The 25,084-nt window shown below is 47.7% G+C and overlaps 3 protein-coding genes and 1 pseudogene across 10 annotated transcripts in view; 2 read left to right on the top strand and 2 right to left on the bottom strand.

Annotated features, from left to right (window-relative positions):
• Positions 1 to 2,038, bottom strand: part of MAD2L1BP (MAD2L1 binding protein) — a 4,970-nt gene extending 2,932 nt beyond the window's left edge. Inside the window, exons 1-2 of the mRNA XM_032862073.1 lie at positions 1,959 to 2,038; positions 1,198 to 1,463 (exon numbers count right to left, since the gene is read on the bottom strand). Coding sequence (XP_032717964.1) covers positions 1,198 to 1,463; positions 1,959 to 2,004 — 312 coding nt within the window. The 5' untranslated portion in view covers positions 2,005 to 2,038. The remainder of the gene's footprint in view (positions 1 to 1,197; positions 1,464 to 1,958) is intronic.
• Positions 2,039 to 4,267: 2,229 nt separating this feature from the next.
• LOC116870587 lies at positions 4,268 to 4,662 on the top strand (annotated as a pseudogene).
• Positions 4,663 to 7,916: 3,254 nt separating this feature from the next.
• GTPBP2 (GTP binding protein 2) lies at positions 7,917 to 16,139 on the top strand. 2 transcript variants are annotated; one of them, XM_032862076.1, is made up of 12 exons: positions 7,917 to 8,136; positions 10,061 to 10,087; positions 10,368 to 10,552; positions 10,894 to 11,002; positions 11,185 to 11,382; positions 11,682 to 11,856; positions 12,017 to 12,236; positions 12,628 to 12,763; positions 12,901 to 12,959; positions 13,510 to 13,681; positions 14,107 to 14,271; positions 14,508 to 16,138. In XM_032862076.1, the coding sequence occupies exons 1-12, from the start codon at positions 7,951 to 7,953 to the stop codon at positions 14,682 to 14,684; spliced, it is 1,809 nt and encodes a 602-aa protein (XP_032717967.1). In that variant the 5' UTR covers positions 7,917 to 7,950; the 3' UTR covers positions 14,685 to 16,138. The 2 variants fall into 2 exon arrangements, with proteins under 2 accessions (XP_032717967.1, XP_032717968.1); XM_032862077.1 differs by lacking the exon at positions 11,185 to 11,382 and having other exon boundaries at positions 14,508 to 16,139.
• Positions 16,140 to 17,767: 1,628 nt separating this feature from the next.
• Positions 17,768 to 25,084, bottom strand: part of POLH (DNA polymerase eta) — a 34,863-nt gene continuing 27,546 nt past the window's right edge. For 6 of the 7 annotated variants that reach the window (XM_032862085.1, XM_032862084.1, XM_032862083.1 and 3 more), the window contains 4 exons: positions 24,706 to 24,829; positions 24,087 to 24,152; positions 21,866 to 22,035; positions 17,768 to 20,108 (listed from right to left, as the gene is read on the bottom strand). In XM_032862085.1, the coding sequence (XP_032717976.1) occupies positions 19,217 to 20,108; positions 21,866 to 22,035; positions 24,087 to 24,152; positions 24,706 to 24,829 (1,252 nt within the window). In that variant the 3' untranslated portion in view covers positions 17,768 to 19,216. The remainder of the gene's footprint in view (positions 20,109 to 21,865; positions 22,036 to 24,086; positions 24,153 to 24,705; positions 24,830 to 25,084) is intronic. The other variant, XM_032862082.1, reaches the window with a different exon arrangement.

Raw genomic sequence — 25,084 nt, forward strand, 5'->3', positions numbered from 1 at the left:
AGAGAGAGGAGGAAGCGGGCTCTCTGCTCTGCAGGGAGCCTGCTTCCTCCTCTCTCTCTGCCTGTCTCTCTGCCTATTTGTAATCTCTGTCTGTTAAATAAATAAATAAAATCTTTAAAAAAATTATAAAAAAAAATAAAAATAAAAAATAAAGTAATTAGGGGTGCCTAGGTGGCTCAGTGGGTTAAGCCTCTGCCTTCAGCTCAGGTCATGATCCCAGGGTCCTGGGATCGAGCCCCGCATCGGGCTCTCTGCTCCGTGGGGAGCCTGCTCCCCCCGCCCCCGCCTCCGCCTACTTGTGATCTTTGTCAAATAAATAAATCTTTAAAAAGAAAAACCCAATAATTAATATCTCCACGTAAGAGAAGATCATATAGACATGAAACAACAGGATACTATAAAAAAGGAACGTGAAAAAAATTAGAAGGAGCTCTTAAGACTATGATTGCAGGGGCACCTGGGTGCCTCAGTCCGTTAAGCGACTGCCTTCAGCTCAAGTCATGATCCCAGGGTTCCGGGACTGAGCCCTATGTTGGGCTCCCTGCTCAGCGGGGATCTGCTTCTCCCTCTCCCTCTGCCCCTCCCTCACCCTGACTCAGTCTCAAATAAATAAATAAAACATCTTAAAAAAAAAACAAACACTATGATGGCCAAAAAAAAAAAAAAAAAGAAAAAATTACAGAAGTGTTCGAATATAAAGTCAAGGAAGTCCCCAGTAAGTAAAACTTAAAAACAAAGATGAGGGGTGCTCAAGTGGCTCAGTGGGTTAAGCATCTCCCCTGGGCTGAGGTCATGATTCCAAGGTCCTAAGATTGAGCCCACATCTGGCTCCCTGCTCAGCGGGGATTCTGCTTCTCCCTCTCCCTCTGCCGCTCCTGCTTGTGCTCTATTAAATAAATAAAATCTTTAAAAAAAAAGAGAGAGAGATGAACATGTGGGGAGAAAAGACATTAAAATTAAAAGGTCAGTTCATGAAGTCCAAATGCAACACAGTAGCAGCTTCAGAAAATGAAAATGAGAAAATCCTGGAGGAGAGACTATCAAAGACTAGAGTGGAGAGAAACTAAAGCCATTGGGCTCAAACACATTCCTTACCACTGTTGAGGCTGACAGGGCCTCAAAATTCCTTAGAACCCCTTTTCACCTGCCTACCATGTACAGCCACCCCACCAGCTTTCTCCCAAAGGCTGTGCCTACCTGGGGAGAAGGTTTTCGGTAGAAGTGCTTAAGCTGTTCATAGGGCAGAGGCAGTTGTTGGCGCTGGTACATGATATGCTTTAGAAGTTCACAAGTAAACCGACAGCAGCCTTCCTGGCTCACAGGCCCGGGAAACACCACTGGCACCATGCAGTCTCTGGGACAAAAAGGCTCCGAAGGGTTGGGAGGTTCTTGAGTAGACGTAGTCTCGAGTAGTTCTATCTGGGGGGCGTGGGTTTCCTCTGACTTCTCATACCATTCCAAATCTGGTAGGTGCGCCGAGGGACAAGGGAGACAAAAAATTTAAAAGCCAAAGTCAGTCTTCTCATTCCCTTGTACTGGGGAGGGGACAGCCCGACACATTCCCTCCGCAAAACTCCTTGAGGGTGGTGGCGGGGAGATTCCCGACTCCAGTCGCCAAAGACCTAAGTGGCGGTGGGATGGGGTGGGGAAGAGAAAAATTCGGACGCTGTGACTAGGGCTCCGCTCAGAAAGTGGAGGCCCTGATCTGGAGAAATTCGTTTACACTAAGTGTAATCAAGCAGAGTCCAGAACGCCGCGGAAAGGAAGACCGAGTGGGGACGAACCAATGGGATCCAGGACCCAGGGGGCGATGGAGTCCCTGGGGCCGAGCGGGAGCCAAGACGGATCGGGCAACCAAGACGGGCCAGAGAATGGGCCGTGAACTAAAAGACTGGATAGCGGCGGTAAGGGAAAAACAAGTCCCTAAGGCTCCCCAAGCTCGGGACCCCAGGCCTTACCCGGTACTGCGGCCGGGCACACCACTTCCGGCTCCGGGGCCGCCATCACGACCGCCTCCCTCTTCTCCGTGCAGTTTGAATAGGCGCCCCGCAGGGTATCATGGGAAGCCCTCGCCTCCACTTCCGGCTCGGCCGGGACGAATGGGGGCGCGGCGAGGCCACAGTGGCGGAAGCTGGGCGGGGTTGGGATTTGATCCCTGTGCTCTCTCTGAACACTCTCGCAGGGGTACACCTAGCCCTTCCCCCGCAGGGAACCCACGCTCTCTCAGCGGCTGAGGTCGGCCTTGCAGGCGACACTTGCCCTTACGCACCCATTCTCTCATGCGTTCATTGTTAACTGTGCACCTACTTCGTGCCAGGCCCTGTCCTAGGTGCTGGAGCCTCTGGCAAACAAGCAGGAGGCAGTTGCTGTCCTAAGGGGTTGGCTGCCTAGAAATACGATACGTGTGATAAATTATATACCGTGGGGTTTGCACAGGCTGTGTATAGAAGGACCAGCTCTCTAACCTAGATGGTGTGGAAGAAGGGGTGGTCCCAGTGGAAATGTATCCAAGAAAGTGTGACTTGTAGGATGAGTAAAAGTAAAGAGGAGGGCCTAGGTATCCTGGAGACCTTGAGAGACAAGAACATCCTCCATTCAAGGAATGAAAAGAGTTCAGGAGCGCCTGGGTGGCTCAGTCCGTTGAGTGAAGGGCTCTTGATTTGGGCTCAGCTCATCATCTCAGGGTCGTGACATTAAGACTGCTAGGGACTGCACTCAGTAGCCAGAGTCCGCCTAAGATTCTCTCTCTCCCTCTTCCTCTGCTCCTCACCTACTCACATGCTCTCTCTAAATAAATAAATAAATTTGATTTAAAAAAAATTTTTAAAGGGACACCTGGGTGGCTCAGTGGGTTAAAGCCTCTGCCTTCGGCTCAGGTCATGATCCAGGGTCCTGGGATCGAGCCCTGCATCGGGCTCTCTGCTCAGCGGGAAGCCTGCTTCTCTTCCTCTCTCTCTGCCTGCCTCTCTGCCTACTTGTGATCTCTTTCTGTTAAATAAATTAAAAAAAAATTTAAGATTTTTATTTATTTATTTATTTATTTGACAGAGCAAGACACAGCAGGAGAGTAAACACAAGCAGGGGAAGTGGGAGAGGGAGAAACAGGCTTCCTATTGAGCAGGGAGCCCAATGCGGGGCTTGATCCCAGGACCCTGGGATATGACCTGAGCCGAAGGCAGATGCTTAATGACTGAGCCACCCAGGCATCCCTAAATTAAATTAAATTAAAAGGAAAGAAAAGAGTTCAGATTATAAAGAGTTAAGGCTGTGGCAGATAAACAGGATCCAGATCATGGCAAAGTTTTTCAAGCATTGTTAAAAAGTTTGAACTTGATCCTATAGGAGGATGGGGAAGTTTTGAAAGCTTTAAGTAGGGAACAACATAATTAAATTTATAAATTTAATCTCTATACTGGCTGCAGTATAGAGATTACATTACAGGGAGGATGAGAGAGGAGTCAGGGATACCAATTAGAGCTAGTGACTGCAGTTACCCAAGTGCATGGGTGAAAGGGACCTGAACTGGGGTAGTCACAGAGGAGTGGAAAGAAATCGATGACCCCTAGAGATATTTAGGTGGTCCAATGAGCATGACCTGGTGGTTGATCCCAGGAAGAGGAAAAGGGATAAAGACTACCAAGAAGACAAGCAGGTTTTTTAAGTTTAGCAACTTTATGGCCAATTGTGCCATTCAATGAAGGAGGAAACACTAGGGGAAGACCAGGTTTATTGGTGTGTGTGTAAGATAAAAAGATGAGTTCAGTTTTTGACAGGTTGAGTTTGCTGTTCCATTGGACAGTGCAGAGATATTTAGGAACACCTTTAGGAATAAAAGTGTATTGGAGAGTCATCGGTGTAGGAGTGTGTAGGATCACCCAGGGAGGGCATGTAGAATAAAGATGAGCTAGGATCCTGAAGACGCTAATGTTTAGGGGAAAAACAGAGAAAGAGGATCTTGTTGGGGAGACTGAGGAGTATCTAGAGAGGTGGATATAAGAATAGACAAGTGTCAAGTCAAGGAGGCCAAGAGGGGTGTGTCTCAGGAGGTAGGGAGCAGAGACCAAACACACCATAAAAGTACAATGATTACAATACTGTGGTGTTGGTTCAGGAATAAGCAAACAAATAAGCAAACAGGAGAGAGTCCATAACAGTGACGTGGCACCCAGCAGGGTGAGGACATGCAGACTGCGTACCCTTACTTCTTCCTCTTTTTCAACTCCATCTTTGTGGTAGCAGCTATGGTTCCCGTGGTTCAGTCACCGAAATGCAGCTCTTTGTCCACGCCCAGGAGCTGCACACCCTCGAGGTGACTGGCCAGGAGACAGTTGTCCAGATCAAGGCTAATGTGGCCTCACTGGAGGGCATCATTCCAGAAGATCAAGCCGTGCTCCTGGCAGGCACGCCCCTGAGGATGAGGCTACCATAGGTCAGTGTGGAGTGAAGGCTCTGACCTCCCTGGAAGTAGCCAGCCGCATGCTTGGAGGTAAAGTCCACAGTTCCCTGGCCTGTACTGGGAAAGTAAGAGGGCAGATTCCCAAGGTGTCCAAACAGGAGAAAAAGAAGACAGGCCAAGCCGAGCGGGAGATGCAGTACAACTGGCGCTTTGTCAAGGTCGTGCCCACTTTTGGCAAGAAGAAGAGCCAAAATGCCAACTCTTAAGTCCATTGTAATCCTAACTCTCCACAGTATAGCCACTTACTTCAGTGAAAAACAAACAAACAAAACCTTAAAAAAAAACAAACAAACAAAAACCAAGAGAGAGTCCAGAAACAGATCCATGTATACATAGATTTTAATATATGATGAGGGTGACTTTCAAAGCAAGTAACTTGAGACACCTCCCTATTTATTTACAAGAAAAATCATCCTACTGCACGTCTTACATAAAGGTAAATTCTAAATGAATTAAAGATCTAGGGGCGCCTGGGTGGCACGGTCAGTTTAGTCAGTTTAGTCAGTTTAGCTGCTTCTCAGTTTCAACTCATGATCTCAGGGTCCTGGGATCAAGCCCTGTGTCTGGCCCCAGCTCAGTGCGGAGTCTGCTTCAGGATTCTCTCTCTCCCTCTGCCCTTCCCCCTACTCTTGCTCATTCTCGCTCTCTCTCTCTCTCTTTAAAGTGAATAAATAAATCTTTTTTTTTAATGGATTAAAGGGGTGTCGGGGTGTCTCAGTTGGTTAAGCGTCTACCTCTGGCTCATGTCCTGATCCCAGGATCCTGGGATCAAGCCCAGAGGGCTCTCTGCTCAGCAGGGAGCCTGCTTCTCCCTCTCCCTTTGTGCCTCCCCTCCACTTGTGCTCCTTCTATCTCTCTCTCTCTCTCCCAAATAAATAAATAAAATATTTTAAAAAATAAAATGGATTAAAGATCTAACCATAAAAATAAACCTCCAAACTCCTTGAAGAAAATATGGGGAGTAATTCATAATCTAGGAGTGGGGTTACCCTAGGCATGATACAAAACCAAGAAAGTGTATATGCAAAGATTGCTAACTTTGAATTTATTTTTTAAATGTTTCTATTTTTAAAAGATTTTATTTATTTATGAGAGAGGGAGGGAGAGAGAGAACAAGCAAGGGGACTGGCAGGCAGAGGAAGAAGCAGGAGCCTTGCTGACCAAAGAGCCCAACTTGAGACTCGATCCCAGACCCTGAAATCATGACTTGAGTTGAAGGCAGATGCTTAACCAACTGAGCCACTCACGTGTCCCTGAATTTAAAACTCACGTAAAGGTACTATACACAGAGAATAAATGACTAATTATACACCAGGAAAAACTGTGTGTGTGTGTGTGTGTGTGTGTGTGTATAATCCCATAGCCAAACACCTCATAAGCACTTTATAAGCAACCCCTCCAGGAAACCAAACACTTCTACTACCTTCCATATCCCAGGACTCTGATCTTCTCCTGGACAGCCATCCCTGTTTAGTTTACTCCTCTGCCAGCCTTCATTCCTATGGTAAGCTAGGTTGTTCAAGAATGGGATATCAGAATAGGTTATCCCCTCTCACCTCTTAAAAGAAGTTCTCCACTTAGGAGACAAGGGGATTGGGATGAACAAAGTGAAACTGTGCATGTTGGGTGATTGAAAGACCCAAGAAGATGAGAGGATGAGTGTTATCAGGCGAGTGCAGCAGGCCCTGGTTATCAAGGGAGCACAGAGCTAGTGGTGGTGAGAATGTTGGGGGAATAGTTTTGGCTCTCCCTTCCAACCTCCATCCTTCTTGACATCTCTTACTGAGTTCCTCAGTCTCAGCCTCCAAGTAGCAATTTTCCTGGCTGGAGTTGACTTCTGCAGCATTACCTTCCTTTCGCTGAACAGGGTTGAAAAGAGAGAAGTCATGTGTGCTTTCAACCACTGAAGACAACAGAATTGGCTGGATCTGCTAAGCCCTTTTGCAGATTTTGGTTCTTCTGCTGCCACTGCTTTGGGGAATTATGCCATGTGGACAGCAACTAAATGATCAGTAACCCACCTTCCCCCTTGTAGTCTTGAGGGGAAGCCATGGACTCCACCAGGTCTGAACCCTTGAAAGGATCACCAGAGGTAAGTCACTGTCGTTGCTTCTAGTTTTCCAAGGAAAACTGAGGTCTGGAGGGAAGGGTCGTTTTATTTCTTGGCTGTGTGAGAGCATCTCGATGTTTGGGAAAGAGGGGAAGTGGACATACGGTGAGTGGTGAATCATGAGACAGCCATGGGTCTAGGAATTGAACCCTGGCGTCCTGACTCCCAGCCCAGCAACATTAACTGCTTCTCCACTCTGCCATTCTTGTGCACTCTCTTGTGCACTGGTTTCTATCGCTGCGTGAGTTTACTCTTTGTCGACTGCAAGGGCCCTAAAGAGCAAGAGAGATGGCTTGGCAGGAAAGTCAAAAGTCAGTAATCCCTTGGGTTTTCGGCCAAGTTTCTATTGCGGGCTACTTCTCCCAGCCACAACCCTAGCAGTGGCTGACGTAACCCGAGCCCCAGCCCCGCCCCAAGTAGGGACCAGGCCCCTCCTACGGACAGGGCTATTTTAAAACTAAACTCGTTGGGCTGGGATTGGTTCTGCTTCAAAACAAAGGGGAGGGGTAATACTCTCTACAGGCATCCTCGTAGCCCTGAGGGTGAAAGGCTGGTTTATGGGTTCGGGCCTCGTGTCTGTGGCACCGCGGTGTCTCGGGTTGCTAAAACCAGCCCCCGGAGGGTGCCAGCTGGTAATAAGGTAGTGACTACGGGGTAAAGGTGGCATAATCATCGCAACAATAACAGCTGTAATTAGGCTAACCACCATCTGCCTCCGCCCTGTCATTCGCCCTGACTCACCCCGACAGCACGCCGGCTGTCGGGGAAGAAACTGAAGCAGGGGCGGAGCCAGCCGGTTGGAGGGACCAGTCGCCCTGAATTTTACAGCTCTTCAGGTCCAAAACCTGTTGTCTGGCACCTCGCTAAGAAGCCAAACCAAGGAGCGCCCACACAGCTTGATTCTGATGTAAGCCCTCCGCCTCGGGTGACTGCGCAACCTCCAGGCCGTGGGGCTCTAAACTTCCCCCTAAGGAGGCCCTAGAAACAGACCCTCTTAGAGCGCGGGGATTGGGAATCAGACTACAGCTCCCTTAGGCCTTTGCGCGCAAAGGCGCGCTCCTTGACTACGCCCCGAAGCCATGCCGCAGCCCCTTGAGCTGCAATGCGTCCTGGGAGTTGTAGGGCATCGGAGAGCTCATTTAAGGGAGGTCCCAGGCTTGAGGACTCTATCTCCCGTGGTGCCCCGCGGCTGTTTCTGACGCGACCCCGGGCCAGAGAAGGGTGGGGGCGTGGCCTGCGCAGGGCCCCACCCCGCTCTCCTCTGGCTGGCCGGACGCGGTGGTGGCAGTAGGGGCGGCGGCGGCAGTAGGGGCGGTAGCAGCGGTGGCGGCGGCGGTGGCGGCGGGGGGGGGGGGGCCGGGCGGGGGGCTGGTGGCAGCGGCGAATGGACTCGCGGGTATCGGAGCTGTTCGGGGGCAGCTGCCGGCCCGGGGGGGGCCCGGCCGTGGGCGGAACCCTTAAGGCTAGGGGGGCCGGCGGCAGCAGCGGCTGTGGGGGCCCAAAGGGGAAAAAGAAGAACGGAAGGAACAGAGGGGCCAAAGCCAACAACCCTCCGTACCTGCCCCCCGAGGTGAGCCCTATGAGAAGTGGCGGGTGAGAGCAAACCACTCTTTCCGGTCCCGGGACTCCAGGGAGGCGGGGCAGAGGGAATTGATACCCCCTTCCGGTGTCACAACTTTGGAGGGGAGAGGAGAACCCTTCCTTCCGGTCCCAGGACCCCAGGGAGGACCTTCTGTCTGGTGTCAGGACCCCAGGGAGGAAGAGTGGGGAGGGAGGATCCCCCCATTCTGATCCAGTAACCCCAGGAGGAGAAGTAGGGAAAAGGGATCCCACATTCATCCCCTTGGAGAGAGCAAAGTAGAATGCCCTGGCCTCATCCTTCTGCTGCAACAGAAGGGAGACTGCATCCTAGGATGAGGAGGCAGCAGAGTTTTTTAAACTTGTTCCACAGGGGAGGAGGGGAGTACTGGGGACAAGAGCAATATGTTCCGTCTCTATCCCTGAGTACACATATGCACACACATGTAAAAACAGACAAAAGACAGTCAGGCTTAAGTGCTTTTGCCCTTTGTCCTATGAGGAAGTGGGGATGGCTTCCCGCCCCATCTATCCCTATGCTATTTCATCCCTCTTAGGAAAGGAGGACCTAGGAGAAGAGCCTAAGCCAGTGGTTATCAAACTTTAGCATTTCTCAGAGTCACCAGGATTGCAGCCTCACCCCTGGAGTTTCTGATGCAGTAGGTCAGAGGTGGGCCTGACACTCTGCATTTCTTACAAGTTCCCAGGTGGTGCTAATGCTACTGGTCCTGGGATCATGCTTTGCAAACCATTGGCCTAGACCATCATCCTTGTACCACTTTTCTTTTTTTTTTTTTAAAGATTTTATTTATTTATTTGACAGAGAGATCATAAGTAGGCAGAGAGGCAGGCAGAGAGAAGGGGGGGGGAAGCAGGCTCCCCGCTGAGGAGAGAGCCCGATGCGGGGCTCCATCCCAGGACCCTGAGACCATGACCTGAGCCGAAGGCAGAGGCTTTAACCCACTGAGCCACCCAGGTGCCCCTTGTACCACTTTTCTGAAGCCACCCATCCTAATTCTTCACCTTTAGCAAGTTGATAAAAAGGAGGATCTTTGCTAATGGGAAAAGATCTCCCTTTTATTCTATGAGGTAGAGATTATGGGTGAAGACCTGGGAGTCAGAGGGCCATGAAGAGATGGAATGATGACAGGAAGGAATAAAGAGACAGAGATGGCCAGGGAAGAGGAGGGCCAAAATGCAGGACAGGCAGAACAAGCAAATCTCTTATCCCGTTGCACCCTAGAGGGGAAGGCTCAGGCAACAGGTTTCTTCAGTGGTGGGTCACCTAATGGAGGGAAAATGTAGAGAAGGTCGTGTGGGTGGATTCGGGTTTTCAACTGAGGCATGTGAATCTGGTTTATGGAGTCTGTCCCCTTTGTTGAATTTCTTGAGTTTCTTCTCTTCATCTCAGCCCCAACTTTGGAGCCCTGCCCCTCATTTTACCTAGGCTCATTTCTCATCAGGCTTATAGTGACCAGTGCTGACCTCACCCTTTGGCCCTGGTCCAGAACCTCTTGCAGCCTCTTACTCTTGGTGACATCAGCTAAGAGGGGTGGGCAGGAAGGAAATGGTGTCTCCCAGACCAGTGGCAAAGAATGACCTCAGCAACCCAGGGCAATCTAGACTTCTGGGGACAACAGTTTGAGGCCCCAGGGAGAAGGAAGGGGTGATCTTACATCTAGAAAGACTATACCACCAGTAATCAAAGAAAGGAGAGACTGGGTTCTGTTTCTGGCTCACATGGGTGACTCACTGGCCTTTCCTTCAGAGAGGTCCTTTGGGACTGAGTAGAGGGTTTATGTCTGAGCAGGTGCCTATGAGGTTCCTGCTGTTAGCTGCCTGGGCCTCAGCGGAATCAGAGGGATGTAGAGGTTGGTCAGGACTGTGCGTCATAACTGCTTTCTGTTTCTTTTCAGGCTGAAGATGGAAACATCGAATATAAAGTGAGTCTTAGGTTGGGGAGGGGCAGGTTGTCCTTGCTGGTATGGGGTGATTTTTTTCTGAGATCCTTCCAAACCCATGATATATAGGGATACGGCTCAGGGTCAAGGCTCTGTACCTCATTGTCTTGGAGAGAGACTCATTGTTAGAGGAGACCAGGGATGAGGGGGTTTAAGTGGGAAGGGAAGGTTCTGATCCTTACAGCAGGATAGGTGGGGAGCCTGTGGGTTTAGGAGGAGCATCTCTGACTCAATTTTCTTATGACATCTCACATGTCCTAAGCTGAAGCTGGTGAATCCATCCCAGTACCGCTTTGAGCACCTGGTGACACAGATGAAGTGGCGGCTCCAGGAGGGCCGTGGAGAGGCCGTCTACCAGATTGGGGTAGAGGACAATGGGCTGCTGGTGGGGCTGGCTGAGGAGGAGATGCGGGCATCCCTCAAGACCCTGCACCGGATGGCAGAGAAGTATGTGTCCCATTCCTCCTTGGTTCTCTTTCCCTAACTCTGGAGAAGGCCTGTGAGTCCCAGTCACCTCGGGCCTAAGGGGCCAAGGAGGGCCTTTCCTCCTGCTGTCTTCTTTTGACAAAGGGCTGAAGTGGGGAGGGCTCCTCCGTATTGGACCAAGGCTTTTTTTGATTTAAGATCTGTTTGTTTAAAAGGATGTGGGATAGATTGGAGCATGGTAGGAAGTGAAGTCTGGTGTTGGGAGGTGTAGGAAGGCCATTTGGTTCAGAGCGGGGTTGGAAGGTGGGGGTGGCACAGGAGAGTACAGGTGAGATGTGGCAGCCGTGGCCTTGCTGTGACAGGGTCGGGGCAGATATCACAATTCTCCGGGAGCGAGAAGTGGATTATGACAGCGACATGCCCCGGAAAATTACCGAAGTGCTGGTACGAAAGGTCCCTGACAACCAGCAGGTGAGTGTACACCCTTCCGTGACCTCTCATGCCCTTGTTCCCCAGGAGGGTCCCAGGCCCAGGAACCTGGGAACATGTCCAGGTTATTATTTGGTCCCCAAGGACTGTCAGTGCCCTTAACTCACTCATCCGTGGAGAGACGTAAGGGATCGGAGCCCTTACCTCTCGCAATTCATCCACAGTTCCTAGACCTCCGTGTGGCCGTCCTGGGCAATGTGGACTCAGGGAAGTCAACTCTGCTTGGAGTCCTGACCCAGGGAGAGCTGGACAATGGGCGGGGCCGGGCTCGGCTCAACCTTTTCCGTCACCTGCATGAGATTCAGTCTGGCCGAACCTCCAGCATCAGCTTCGAGATCCTGGGCTTTAACAGCAAGGGAGAGGTGCATTGCCATCAGCGGGACCCAGTGGGGCCAGACCCCGAGGATGGGATGGTAGTGGTGAAGGACAGAGCCTGAGGGCAGAGTGCGGAGACTTTCTGGAGTAGTGTAGAAGACGACCCTGAGGGCAGTGAACAAGCTCTGTCCCCTTAGAAAACACATGGGGAACCAGCTGGATTAAATCAGATTCGGGGCTCAGGGGTAGGAGGCAGGGTCACCCAGTGACTGGTTTAGGTCCTGGCGACTCTTAAAGGGTTGGGGAGGCTGGCAGGGGACACTGAGAGCCCTGGGCTCTGGGCCAGGTGGTGAATTACAGTGACTCACGGACGGCAGAAGAGATCTGCGAAAGCAGCTCCAAGATGATCACCTTCATCGACCTGGCAGGCCACCACAAGTACCTGCACACCACCATCTTCGGCCTCACCTCCTACTGCCCCGACTGTGCCCTGCTCCTCGTCAGTGCTAACACTGGGATTGGTACGAGGCACTGGGACAGGGCCGGGGCTGGAGGGGGTGGCCCACTCTCTCACCCCAAGGATCCTTGAATCTGAGAGGCAGACGAACTTTCCTGTTCCCTCTGCTCCCGCCCACATTCTCACCCTTCTCCCCTGCTGTCCGCCCCCCTTTTCTGAGGCAGCCGGCACCACGAGGGAGCATCTGGGGCTGGCCCTGGCCCTGAAAGTGCCCTTCTTCATCGTGGTCAGCAAGGTGGACCTGTGTGCCAAGAGCACAGTGGAGAGGACAGTGCGCCAGCTGGAGCGGGTCCTCAAACAGCCTGGCTGCCACAAGGTCCCCATGCTGGTCACCTCCGAGGATGACGCTGTCACTGCGGCTCAGCAGTTCGCCCAGTCACCCAAGTGAGCCTCTCTCACTCCAGAGCCCTGATCCGCGGGGGAGGCCACTGTGTGGCCAGACCAGTTCTGGCACATTTCTGTGGGTTTTCTAGGGTGGGATTTTGGGAGGGAGTCTGTGCTAGCCAGCCTGGAGGCTTGCTGGTGCCCGGGACCCAGGAGATGGAGTGTTGTGCCAGGCATTCGCTGTCTGCCTTGGGCTCTGGGGCTCTGGTGGCTCACAGAGAGAGGACTCAGAGCTCCTGACAAGGTTAGCAGATAGGAGAGAGGTACCCCTGCACGCTGTCCCACTCCTGCCCTGGAAGCTCCCCACTGCATGCAGGGAGCTCTAGCCTCTGCTTCCTGTTAGAAGCTTCCTCATCTGTCCATTCCATGCCTCCCATGCTCCCATCTACAGCATCACTCCTATCTTCACACTGTCCAGCGTGTCTGGAGAGAGTCTGGACCTGCTTAAAGTCTTTCTGAATATCTTGCCGCCACTCACCAATAGCAAAGAGCAGGAGGAGCTCATGCAGCAGCTAACGGAGTTCCAGGTAATTGGCCACCTGAACGGGGCATGAGTTGGACAATGGGGAGGGACTAATCCTGACTGAGCCCTGAGCCTATTTAGAGATTTTGGACCTGCCTGCCCTATTTGGCCGGCTGTTGGTCGCATTTCCTTTGGCTGCAGGTGGACGAAATCTACACAGTACCAGAGGTGGGGACAGTTGTTGGAGGGACACTTTCCAGGTGAGTTGCTTTGCTTGCTCCCCATCCCCTTCAGCCCTCACATACCCGTACACTCGATCATGGCCTTAAGGAGACCTTGGAGTTGTACAGAGCCCATCTAAACGATGTGCTTGTTTCCGGATCGGGCTTTCACCGTGACAAGAGCTGGAGAAAGCTAGTCTGTTGACTCAGAGGGAAGAAATAGTATTGGTGTGAACTCAGAATCTCCAGGCTCCTGGGGGAGAAGTGTGGGCCTTGAGCCCCAGTTGTATTCACTTGATGTCATTTCCACATCGGGAAGTGAGAGATCTCTTAAGACTCTTTTCAAGGCGTAGGGTGTGTTTAGAGTCAAAGCCTTAGGTCCCTCTTGCCATCGCTACGGGCCTTTCTAGGTATGAGCCGTTGGAGTCCAAAGCTTGAGCTAGGGCCTCCTCCCCAGCCTTCTTTTCCCCCACGGAGGAAGTCTGCTTAGAGGGAAGCAGACTTCTGGGTGACCCTTGCAGAGAAGCAGGTGGTGAGGGTTGGGGCGAGGGCTGGACTGATGGCGTGCCACCTGCCTTCTGGGCTGCAGCGGGATTTGCCGTGAAGGGGACCAGCTGGTGGTGGGCCCCACGGATGACGGCCGCTTCCTGGAGCTGCGGGTGTGCAGCATCCAGCGGAACCGCTCTGCCTGCCGCGTGCTGCGAGCTGGTCAGGCTGCTACACTGGCCCTCGGGGACTTTGACCGCGCACTTCTTCGAAAGGTAAGGTGGGAGGATGGGTCGGAGAGGGAGCACAAAGAGGCGTGCCTGGGAGACTGGCTGCTTGAATGAGAAGCACCTAAGACGCTTCAGAGGAACTCAGAGGGAACAGTCTCTAACCCAAGAAGCAGGTTATGTAGACTGTATGAAAAACGCTTAGAATACTCAGAATACTGAAATACAGAATGTTGTTTTGCAACCCGAATGTCCAGGAGCCTAGAAACACTAAACATTAGAAAGAAGGATTAGAGGACATGGGAGGAATAAGGAAGGCTTCTAAGTGGAGAGTTTTGAGTATTGGCTTCTGAGGTCTTTGTGTTTAAAGCCCTAGAGGAAGAGGGTCAGGAGCTGGAGAGGGTGGGATGGTGGTGGGGGGAGGAGAGACTAATACAAGGTTTGCCCTTGGTCCCGGGGCTATGCCTCCCCAGGGCATGGTGATGGTGAGTCCCGAGATGAATCCCACAATCTGCTCAGTGTTCGAGGCAGAGATAGTCCTGCTGTTCCATGCCACCACGTTCCGGCGAGGCTTCCAGGTGACGGTACATGTGGGCAATGTACGTCAGACAGCAGTGGTGGAGAAGATCCACGCCAAGGTGAGAGGGACCCAGCCATGCTGTTTTTCCAGGGAAAGGTTAGAATTCTTCTGCCTCCAGAAAGGAAGGAGGCCGGGTCCCAGACTCCCAGAGAACTCCCTAATCCCACAAAGGGGACAGAGCCCCACTCTGGGTGGGTAGAAGCCTGATTGGCCCCTGGGGGGTGGAGACCCCAGGCTGATAGAGAACCGGATGGAAGGCCCTGTCCAGGACCAGTGATGGCCTATCTGCTGCAGGACAAGCTGCGGACAGGGGAGAAGGCAGTGGTACGTTTCCGCTTCCTGAAACACCCAGAGTACCTGAAGGTGGGCGCCAAGCTGCTGTTCCGGGAGGGTGTCACCAAGGGCATCGGCCATGTCACTGATGTACAAGCCATTGCAGCAGGAGAGGCCCAGGCCAACATGGGCTTCTGAAGTCCTCCAGGCAGGCACAGCTCCACTGCTGTCCCTACAATATATAAGGTGACATCTGGCCACGCTGCCCGCTGTTGGCGGCTCTGTGTGTTAATAGGTGAGGGAGAGACCGGTACTCTGCCCCATGCTCCCTGCCACCTTTCTGGAGAGGTGCCAAGCTCGGTGTGGCCAGGGAGGGGCAGTCCTGAGGGAGAAGACAGGAGAATTCAGGGCAGTGCTCAGCAGCTGTGTGTCCATCTGGTTGGCTCATCGACCCTGGCAACCCCGTGGCCTGTCTACTGGAGGGAGCTGACCAGCGCCACCTTGACCCCACTGTCCAGACTGGGCATGATTCGCCGGTGCGGTCCCTCCACTTCAGGAATTGTCACAACACCTGGGGGTGGTCCTCAAGAACACACCTTTTTCTATACCTCTTCTCAAGGCCATGTAAGTTGCCCATCTCTACTTGACTGTGGATGAAAGACATTTGCTCCTGGCCATCTGGTGGCCCGGGGTCTGAAGAAATGGCATAGGGACAGTGCTCCCACGTTGTGCTGAGACATGAGGTCTGTTCCTCAGCTTTGTCTCCTTTCCCTTCTTCAGTCAAGGGCCATTTCCCATTTCTCTGCTCATAGGCCCCACAGGTGCTATTTGTCATGCTGACCCAAGCGTGGGGCTGCCAAGCTCAGGTTTGGCGTACCGAAGGTCAGCTGCATGTCAATCAGTCTCGTCCCCTCCTCTGCAGTGATTTGTTGGTTTTGATGTTGAATCAAACAGTGTTTTACTTTCCCACACTAGTGACTGGGGACCTGGCCCACAGCTCCTCATCCTGCCACCCTCGCCCCCCGTTTCTGCTCCCATGTAAGTCCTCCCTCTGTTGCAGGGAACCTGGAGGAAAGGGAAAGATGTTGCCATATTTCCTACACTTTTAGGGCATGGACTCCCTCCTTTTCCTTTGTAAATGTCCTGGGTTCCCCGGACTCAGGGATTTGTTGGTTCAGGTTTCTCTGCATACCTGTGTATATATATATGTGTACATTTATACACACACACACACACACACCTATATATTTAAATACACATATATATATTGTACAGAATAAAAAATGTTTTATTGAACATACTGTGCTTATGCTTAAGATATAGGCTCAGCTTCCAGAGCTAGATTCCTCTTCAGGATTAGACAAGGGAAACCCTAACACTGCTGAGCCCTGAATGGGGAAAGAACCCGTCTGGTATCTCATGGACCATTCTTCCTTTCCTCTCCCTCCCTTGCGATCAGTGTTCCCCTACTGTGACCTGGCTGTTCTGGCTTATTTGCATAGCTCTCGAATGAGCAGACTAGAAAGTGAAACTGCTCCTTTTTCAGCTGATATAAGTAACCACCCCGTCCTTGAGAAGTTGGGCCCCAGCTGTGGTCACAGTGGTGAGGACTCCGCTTCTGCGGTGTCAGAGATTTGGAGATTAGTTTGCCAGCTACTTAAGAATGGATCTTAGAGTCAGGGTAATCCGGCCCTCACGCTTTCCCTAGCAATGCAAGATTTCGAGAAGTGAAGTTTGCATAGCCTGAACTGGCTAGCTTTCTGGAGCTCTGAGGGCCGCCAGGCCAAACCTTAGTCCTTTCTTCCTGTTTCTGTATTCAGAGTACTGTCATGTTTTATGGGACTGCGTTTTGAGTACTGATCCTTACAAAAGAAATTTAATGATAAATGTGGCCCAAGGAAAGTCCCATGAGGCATTCTGTCTCCAGGGTATTTTTCTTTACTTTTTTTTTTTTTTTAAGAGAGAAAGTATGTGCCAGCAGGCAGCTGAGTGGGATTGGGGTGGGGGTGTGGACAGAGAGAGAGAGAGAGAGAGAAGAAAATCTCCCAAGTGGGGCCTGGCACAGGGCTTGATATCAAGACCCCAAGATCATGACCTGCGCTGAAATCAAGAGTGGGAGGCTTAACTGACTGAGCCACCCAGGTGCCCCTGTTCTGAGTATTAAAGTAATAGCCTCCCTAACTCTTCAAGCTCTGCTGTTTTTAAAAATATCAATGGCTTAACTTGCTACTGTAAGAAGCTTCTGGTTGAAGAACTTCCCCTTCCTCCTGTGTTGGGGACTAAAAGCTGTTTACTTCCTTCTATGCAGTTGCTGATAAACAGCTATGAGAGAAGGTTGTATTCAGCAAAATGGTCCTGTAGCTTTCGCTGGGCACTGACCTTTGCATATCTGTCTGCTCTCCCCTCCATAGGCTGATTACTGGTATGCTGGGGCAGGGGTAGCATTTCCAAGGAAACAGAAGGGGTGCTGCTGGTATTGTCGTTACTAGTTACCCATTCCCCCACCTGTCTTGGCCTCTGTTAAGTCCAATGAAACCAGAGTTTCTACCACATTGCTTCTCTATAGGACTCTTTCCAGTCAACCAAAGTGTTCAAAATTTGTTCCACTTAATCTGTATGGTACCTGAAGGAGAGGTATTGCTTCATTTTAGGCTTTTTTTTTTTTTTTAAACTTTTCACTGGATTAAGTAAGGAAATTTTAGGAAATTATCTCAGTATTATTTTTAAGACTTTATTCATTTATTTGTCTGGGGGGGTGCACAAGCAGAGAGAGCAGCAGGCAGAGGGAGAAGTGGGCTCCCCGCTGATCAGGGAGCCTGATGCAGGACTCCAAATCAGGACCTGGGGTCATGACCTGAACTGAATGCTGGCGCTTTACTGACTGAACCACCCAGGCATCCCCTGAAAACAGTATTTATTTATTTTTAAAAAGATTTTTTTAATATTATTTATTTGACAGAGATCACAAGTAGCAGAGAGAGAGGGGGAAGCAGCCTCCCCGCTGAGCAGAGAGCCTGATGCGGGGCTCGATCCAAAGACCCTGAGATCATGACCTGAGCCAAAAAGGCAGAGGCTTAACTGGCTGAGCCACTCAGGCGCCCCTGATAACAGTATCTAATAAGACATCTTCAGGAACCAGTGAGCTATACCTTGCTACATTAATGAAACATTTAGGAGGATAAAAAGATACATAAAGCAGTCACCCTCCCCCACACCAGTAGCATGTACATTTTTACTCTCTCGGTCCTAGTAATCATCTAAAATTACTTACTACACAAGTTCCACCCAGTAAATATCAAGCACCTATTATGTGCAAGGCACTAGAGAATTCTTGCCTTCAAGAAACTACAAATCTAGTAGGAAAAGGGCCATGTACACATTATTCAACTGCTATAAGAGGAAAATATTTTTGAAGGAAGAAGTAATTTTTTTGCTACAGTGTTTTTCAAATGCTACCCTCTTCTTCAAACTAAATATAGACTCCCAATTTATAAATAAATTTGAAGAGCGGTGGGTGACGTATGAGAGGGGGGATACATAAACCATTCTTCCTACTCACTTCCCCCAACACCACCTAGTTCAGTTCATCTGCAGTTGGGTTCTCTATGTAACACAAGGTTTCCCGTATCAAAAAAGCTGATTTTCCACATAGAAGACCGCAGATTAAGAATACAGTATTATAAACATGGACAAGTGCAGAAAGCTACAGTAAACCCTAAGCTCAATATTCAAACATCAGAAGGTAAGAGATGAAGAACAGGCCAGTGACCCTGAAAGCCAAGCACTACCTCTTAAATTTGTACTTCAGGGTTTAAGGAAATGTCATTGCACTCTACAAACCTGGCTGGCCACCGCATCTTCTAGATCAGTGTTTTTCAAACACCGTGGAGAATCTTATTAATGTACGGATACTGATTCAGCAGGGGTAGAGGTGAGGCTGAAACAATTTCTAGTAAGTTCCCTGATGACCCTCAAAATCACACTCTGCCTAGTATGAATCTAGAGATGATCTAGTTCTGATCGTGACTTAACCAATCTAAACAGAGTTCCTGAACTGGTCTATTAACAATCGGATTCTACATTAGACCAATTGCAAGAGGTAGAAGGGCCAGTGGCTAAAACTGTGGCCATAATAGGATATTCTTGTATGAAATTCAATATTTATTGAGCAGCTGCTGTGTACAGAGCCCTGCCCTAAACCAGTTACCACTTTAGGTCTTCACCTCACATTCTCAAACCTCAAATTTTGGTCAAAGCCATTATCTGAACTGCCCCTGTCACAGAGCTGGGGAAAAGTTTAAAAAATGTTTTTTCTCACTCAGCTTTTTTGCGCCATCTTTAAGCCACATACTCTAAATACATTGTCCTTAATCTCCCATAAATCTGTAAAGTTTATCAGTTGTACAGATGAGGAAAAGTGAGGAAAGTGCCTCCCCTAGGCTTCAAGGCCCACATATTTGTACTCTGACACTGCCTCCCTAAACTCTAATGGTTAGAAACTCAAAGCAGTGGTATCTCTGCAAGATAAGTCAGTTTTTACATCTCTGTCAGCAGTGGAATTGGAATCCATACATGTGAAGAGATGGGGAGTTTTAAGTCAGCATCTAACTGGACTGTTTCTCTTACTAAAAATTTCATGAAGTTATGGATTTCCTTGCAAAGTGAGCATATTTCCATCTCCTAGTTTACAGGTAAAATATTAAAACCCTGCAGCAAGCCTGAGGGCAGCACTAGTGTGTTAATGGCTTAAAGAAAGATTCCAATGTCTGCATGCCCTCAGGCCTAGGGCGTTTATTACTGGAGGCTGAAGGGCTCTTGGGATTTCTTTTGCTTTGAGGAGAACTGGCAGGAACAGCCTCTGAGTTTGAGGAGTGGGGCTGCAGAAAGGATTTCTGTAACTCCAATGCAAAATGATAGTCCATGTGTTCCGGCATCTCCCATACAGGTACCAGAGAGCCACACTTCTCACAGGGTATTTGGTCCTCAGATGCCACAGGACTTGGGGTAATAGTTGATTTCTGAGCCACCTCCAGAGCAGAGCTGGAAGCTAAAGAAGCAAGCCTGCTTGGGCTGTTCTGAGCCAAATCCATCTCTGTAGGAGTTGTTTCAGAGGATCCTAGCTTCAGTGCTGCTTCACAGACAGGGGTGCAATCTGGATACTCTGTTGGAAGATAGTTTGTTAACTGCTGAGGGCTAGACTGTGGATTTTGTGGAGGGAAGAAAACTGAAGAATTACTAAGCTGTTTCTGCTTTTGAATTAGACTCTTCTGCTTAAAGAAGGGCTCAGTTCCCGTAGCGGGACTGGTTTGGAAAGGTAAGGAGGCCTTGGATGGTGAATTGCTCACAAGGGCCTGGGTAGTGGCAGTAAGAGATGACAGTGAAGCTTCTTTGACTTTCTGCTTTTCTGCAGCTTTTTGGAAGAATGATTCCAGAGAAGTGGTTGGTTTCTTAGTGGCTGTCACTGCTGGGCCACACTGGGTCTTAGCTTCTGAACTGGTAACTGGCACCTTTGGCAGAGAACTTGGGTCATTGCTCAAGAAGGTGGTGATGTCTGTGCAAGATGAAGGGGCAGAGGTGGAGAATTTGGTAGCACAGAGGAAGACCATTGTGAGGGGAGGGGACCTGTATAGAAAGTAAAGGAACAAGATTAGCACCAGGTCACAGATAAAATTTGTAAATGACTGGGATTATGATTGTGCCACAAGAGGAAACTATTACTGCAGTGTTCTTAAATTTTAGGGCATCGGATTAATACAGATTCAGTAGACCTGGATGAGGCAGAGAATATGCCTTCCTAACAAGTTCCTAGGTGATGCTGATGTTGCTGGCTCAGGACCACACCTTGGGAGCTGCTGACCTGACCTAACCAGGTCAGACATACAAAATGGATCTCTTGACAGCTAGGTATTCAGAAGATATATCAGAAGATACATAATAGCAGTTGTAATTCAGGATCGAGGCAAGAAATTTTATTCAGGGCAACAAAAAAGCTTTAGAATATTTAGACTGTAAGTCTCTTGAAAAAAATCCCGTTACCCATTCTGTTTTTATAAAGGGTACCACCTAACCCTCATTCGACAAACTTTCAACTTGAATTTCTAAAGAATGAAATCCCACAACTGGAATTACCTATCCTAGTCTCAGAAACATTTCAAGAAATTCAATTATGAAAATTATGAAAATAATGAAAATAATTTTCACATAAATTGTATTTCAGAAGGTAAAACATGCTTTTATATACAGATTAGTCCCTTAATGAGGTAGAGAGTAAATGCCTTTCTAAAACTGTGAGGACAGTATCTCACTGTTCTCTGGTTTCTTGTTTTTGAACAGTCTTACAATCAGATCATTTGATGCTTCCCTTTCAATAGGTTTCACACTCCTGGTAAGTATTTGTTAGAGTCTGTTTCATATGAACACAAATTTACAAATGATAAATTTATCATTTAGTTCAGTGAAACTGTTTCAGTATTTGAAAATAAACACATGTACCAGGAAGTAGAAGCTAAACAAATTATTCTACACAAAGAACAAAGATTCCAGCTTTAGCGACCCCATCATATTGTAGGTCTGCACGTACAATAGTAGTACCCACATAATTAGATAAGCAATTAACTTAGGTGTTCAATGAAACTTTTGTTGTCTATTTATTTATTTATAGTTGAGTTGCATTAGTTTCAGGTTAAACTTTTATTATCTTCAATATAGATCTATAAGTAAGCAACCAATTTATGTTTCTCACATAATTATATTTCCATTGTGAATTAGGAGTACTTTTTTCAATGTAACAGGCAATGTTAAATAAACAGGATTCCAATACTGAAAATCATTAATATCAGAACAATAAATGGACACATTCCAATGATATATTTGGTTATTTTTCATTACTAAATGAAGTGAAATTTAATATGACCTTCAGTATTATACCAGCTGGGATGTTAAATTGAGATTATCAATAAATACAGGTCACTTTCATTTTCAAGTGTTTTAAGATAATCTTATCAAGTTTTAAGATAGAACAATCAAGTATTGAGAGAGAAGTTCCCAAATGTATTCTTGAAACTTGAGTTCCATACTCACACCTGCAACTGGCCCTTCGCTCTGATTGCATCAAAGGCAGGGATAATATTGGTTTACTCTGCCTCTGAAACCCACCCCTGAGAACTGGAATGCGCCACATGTAGGCAAAGAATCGGTAGTTGAGCTGCCTTGTTTCTGGTGTTTCTATTGTGCTCTGCTATTCCTCTCTGTGACCTAGTAGGACCTAGCTAGAGTCATTACCAAGAACCTACTCTCTCTGGAAAGCTGTATACCCACAAATTTTAGATCAAGTCAGGGTATAAGTGTCTTTTGAGAAGACAAGCTAGAATTCAACTCACCAGTCAGTTTTGATTCCTGAAGTGTTACAGTTCCTGATGACAGCAAATGCATCACGGCTCATCTTGTGAGCATCATAGCGGGTAAGAGCACAGCAGCGGCGTGCGCTGCTGAGACGTTTGTCTCCCTGTACACGAATGATCACAGCCAACTGGGTGGCCACCCTGTCATTCTGTGGGTATAAAAGGATTGAGACCAGAACCGAAGTTATTGTGAGCATCTGGATTCTATATATTGAGGAGGAAATTAAAAGAACCAGGGTGACAGAATGGTTTGGAAATAAACATAATTAATACTTTAAACAGTGAAGTGACAAGGATCTTACAGATCCAGAATTACTTTCGGCATAAAGTCCTTTTAAGCTTAAAGAAAGATGAATTTCTGGAAAGATAGATACAGATCCCTACTATGTTGCATTAGATACAAAGTGGGAAGAAAAGCCCCACTTTAAGGCTTTGAAAGCCTATGAAGCCTTATAAGGAGAAATGAGAACAGAGCGACACCTAGTGAGCAAAGGCAAGTAGGCCCGTAAGAACTGGGATCCTCTCCCTCGCTAAGTGGCCCACCGAAGAACAAACATTCATCACCACCAATTCAGCTGGCAAGGGGCAAACAGGTAGTTGTGGGTGATTTCTGACAGTACAGTTGTTGACTTGTAGGACTCCTAGATGTGGAAACATGAGAGAACATATCAAATAATACCATCAGGAAAGTAAAAAACCCCACAGAATGGGAGAAAATACTTGAGAATGATCTGACAAGGGACTTATGCCTCGAATTTATAGAGAACTCTTAAAACTCAGTAATGAAGAAACAAACCACTTCAAAAACGGGCAAAGGATCTTGACAAATTTCTCCAAAGAAGATAAGAAAATGGCCAATAAGCACCTGAAAACCACAATGAGATACCACTTCACACCCACTAGTATGACTAAAATAAGAAAAAGTAACAGGATATAGTGAAATTAAAACCTTTTTACATTGCTGGGAATATAATGTAGCACAGTAACAGTCTGGTAGTTCCTCAAAATGCTAAATATAGTTACCATGTGAGCCACCAATTCTAATCTTAGGTATATACCCAAGAGGAATGAAACGTATGTCTACACAAAAATCTGTACATGAATGTTCATAGCAACATGGTTCATAATAGCCAAAAGGCAGAAACAACTCAAATATCCATTCACTGATGAATAGATAAACAAAATATGGTATATCCATATAATAGAATATTATTCATTCATAAAAGGACAAAAGATACTGATACATGTTCCAATATGAGTGAGCCTTGAAACTATTATGTTAACCAAAAGATTTCAAGCCAGCAAAAAGGCCACATATTGCCTTAGTCCACTTATGTGAAATGTCCAGAATAGTAAGTCTATGAAGACAAAGCACACTAGTGGTTGCCTGGGATTGGGTGAGTAACTGCTAATGAGTATAGGATTTCTTTTCTGGGTGATGAAAATGTTCTTAAATTGATTGTGGAATGGGTGAACAATTCTGAAATATACTAAGTTGAAACTACTGGGCTGTTTACTGTAAATGGGTGAATTTTATGGCATGTAAAATATATATCAATAAAGCTATTTCCCAAAGATTTTTTTTTAATTTATTTATTTGAAAGAGAGTGAGAGAGAGGGAGAGGGAGAAGAAGGCTCCCCGCTGAGCAGGGAGCCCGACACAGGGCTCGATCCCAGGACCCTGGGATCATAACCTGAGCTGAATGCAGATGCTTAACCAGCTGAGCCACCCCGGCACCCCCAATAAAGCTATTTTTTTAAAAGGAAAGGATAAACTAATCAGATGTCAAGTCTTTGACTTCATACTCTAAAACTGCCAGTACTTCCTGTCACATGGACTGTGTTTAAGTTCCAATAATTTATAGTCTAATCCCTGAATGCCCTATTTAATGGCTCTGTCCTCTGAAGAAGATCCACTGTATATTCAGGACTGCAGGAGAGGTTAAATAAGAAGTATCCAAAAGAGTAGAGGCAAAGAGTAATGAGGGAGATGGCGTAGTCAGTTCTTATATTCACAGATCTAGGCTTCCAAAGATCATGTTGAGTTTTATGGGAGTTTTATGGAAGGACATAAAAGATTTCCTAAAATTTCCTAGTCTGGTATCTTTTTATATCTTTGTCTCTACTACTTCTCCAGGTAAGCAACAACTGGTATTTAAATCCCAAAGCTCACCCCAAGAATAAAGAAAGAAAATCTTACATCATTTCGGTCCTTGATTAGTCTCTCCTCTAGTTCATGGGCTAATTGCAAAAGCCACCATTGTACCTAAAAAAGTGTTGAGACTTTAATCTTTCATTAAAAAATTCTAGGTTTGTTATAATACTAGATGGAGGATTTGTTCCGTTCTCCCACAAATGTAAATGCACAGTAAAGTCTCCTCCTTAACCAAGGGATCACCAGATCATAGACCTTTGCTGATCTGCCCTAGCTCAAGATTTTCATTTTTTTTTCTGGCTGGCATGCCATCAGGTGAACTTCAGGCATGTTCCAGCTCTGAGAAAAATAACACACACAAACTTGGGGCATAATATCCCAGGCCTTCCACATTACCACCTATCAAAAAAAAAAAAAATGAGTAATTTCATTTCAAATTTCACTTAGTTCCATTTTATTTATTTTTGGATGGAAAATATAATACATAAAGCTCAATTTTCAACACACATACACACACACACACACACACACACACACACACACACCCCTTCATACTTTACAACAGAAAGGTTCCATCTAACTTATTAAATGTTCTGCAGTTACCAAAACCTACCCACTAACCCCTTTAAAAGAGGCAATGTTCTTGTCAAGAAGGCCTGCCTACCTGCTCCTGAGTAGCCAGAGCCGTCTTTCCTGGGAAGTTCTTGCTGCAGCCAATGGTTTTAGGTAGTTTCCTGGGTTTAACTGGATCATGTTCAATCCCACGGCACATGGCATATAGCCAAGATCTAATAAAAGCAGCAAAAAAACTTTAAGGCAAAAGCAAATGATTATTCTTGTTAAAATAAAATACCTACATTGCACTACCCTTTTATGTCCTTCAGGGAAAAGGAAAATTTTGTCTAAAATTAAGTATACCTCACCTCTGACAGAATCCCTGCGCTTCCCAAAGAATTCTAGTGCAATATATTGCCAAGGAGAGGGACACTTGGTTATGCTTTTTAAAGCCAAGTCATTTATATTTTTGAAAAGCACGGAGCAAG

This window comes from Lontra canadensis, unplaced genomic scaffold, assembly GCF_010015895.1.
Source record: "Lontra canadensis isolate GAN:19392208 unplaced genomic scaffold, GSC_riverotter_1.0 scaffold23, whole genome shotgun sequence".
Classification (NCBI taxonomy): Eukaryota; Metazoa; Chordata; class Mammalia; order Carnivora; family Mustelidae; genus Lontra; species Lontra canadensis.